Source organism: Ceratina calcarata, unplaced genomic scaffold (genome assembly GCF_001652005.2).
Source record: "Ceratina calcarata isolate Rehan_Ccalc_2016 unplaced genomic scaffold, ASM165200v1 scaffold3135, whole genome shotgun sequence".
Lineage (NCBI taxonomy): Eukaryota > Metazoa > Arthropoda > Insecta > Hymenoptera > Apidae > Ceratina > Ceratina calcarata.
The window spans coordinates 1-1,522 of NW_017153943.1; the positions used below are offsets into that span (position 1 = coordinate 1).

General features: G+C 35.1%; 1 protein-coding gene across 1 annotated transcript; it reads left to right on the top strand.

Moving 5' to 3' along the window:
• Nucleotides 1-9: 9 nt before the first annotated feature.
• LOC108624548 (RCC1 and BTB domain-containing protein 1-like) lies at nt 10-1,199 on the top strand (the record flags this gene model as incomplete). Its single annotated transcript, XM_018023942.1, has 6 exons — nt 10-105; nt 164-430; nt 507-631; nt 693-793; nt 862-992; nt 1,056-1,199. Coding segments are annotated over 6 exons (864 nt in total), but the record flags the coding sequence as incomplete, so codon positions are not given.
• Between the last annotated feature and the right edge of the window lie 323 nt (nt 1,200-1,522).

The following is a 1,522-nucleotide window of genomic DNA, read 5'->3' on the forward strand; positions in this document are numbered from 1 at the left end:
TCCAAGGGTTGTCTTTACGTTTGGGGTGCTAATGACCACGGGCAACTCGGTATTCCACATATCAGAAGTATCAAACGAACACCAAGCGTTTCCAAGCCACAGAAAGTAAATGCTCAGATTCATGGGTTTTACTTATATTCGAAATTAATGAATATTTCCATAGTTAAAACAACCGAAAATGGGGAGAGTGTACGACATAGCCACATGTTGGTGTCAGAACATGAGTGTAGCGATGAGTGACACTAATCGAATATTTATATGGGGCTATTGTGTGGATAAGGATATTAATGTCCCAACCCTTACTTCTTTAAGATGTTTACAAGATTCTTTCGCATTTTACAGCAGTGAAATATACTGTCATTTGTTAATTGTCAATGATGAAAAAGAAACGAATGTAATGGATAGCATGGAAGAAGCTTTCGATGATGCAGTACGTAATTATTGGAAGATATTAAGATTATTAAGCATTTACTGTTTTTTGCATGATCCTGCTATACAATTTGCAGAGTACCAGCGATTTAATTATTCAAGTACATGGGAAACCAATTCACGTACACAAAGTGGTACTGAAAATACGGTCTCATTATTTTAGGACCATGTTTCAAGAGCACTGGACGGAAAACAGTCAAAGGTAAGTTTTCTCGAAACGACCATATGGTATAATAAATACAATTTTGACGTTTTTTTCCCAGTGTTATAAAGCACGAACAATATTCCTACGACGTGTACAAAAGTTTTTTAAAATATTTGTACACTAACGAAGTCGCGGACCTACCTCAAGAAGATGCATTAGGTATAACATGCCTAATTCTTACGGACATTGGTCAATATGTTTCGTGAATACTATTCTTTTCTTGACAGAACTTTCAATCCTAGCTGAGGCCTATTCCGAGGATCTATTAAAAAGACGATGTCTGCAGATGATAAGAAATAAGATTACAGTAGAAAATGTACTATTGTTTTATGATGCAAGTATGAAACACAATTTCAAGGTAAATATGCAACGAGTACTTGCTGTACGTCCTTCACATGTATTGCCCACTTATTTTCTCTAGGAGTTAGAAGAGTACTGCTTTAAATTTGCAACATACCATTTAACCGATGTGGTACAAACAGCAAGTTTTGCCAAACTAAATGAAAGCTGTATAAAAACTTTCATCACTGAAGCTGCCAAAGCGGGCACTTTTAATACAGAATGATTACGTAGGTTTCATGTAACATTATTAAAACATTCGTTAAAATATTTGCTTTAGCTTATCTGGCTAAACTATTTATCAAATAATATGCGATTGGGGTCTTGAAATGCCCATTGAAACATACTAATGCATAAGTTGCTTTGTCAGATTCTTCGTTGTTCAATCCTAAGTCTACATATCCATGATACCGCTTTCCGTCCCATTCGATATCTTTTTTCAATGACATTTCATCCACTGGATTCTAAATTGTAATTTTATATCCTTAGCAGCATTTTCTTCAATCATACTTCTTAAATTATTTATAACTGGTAGACTTACGCCAGGAC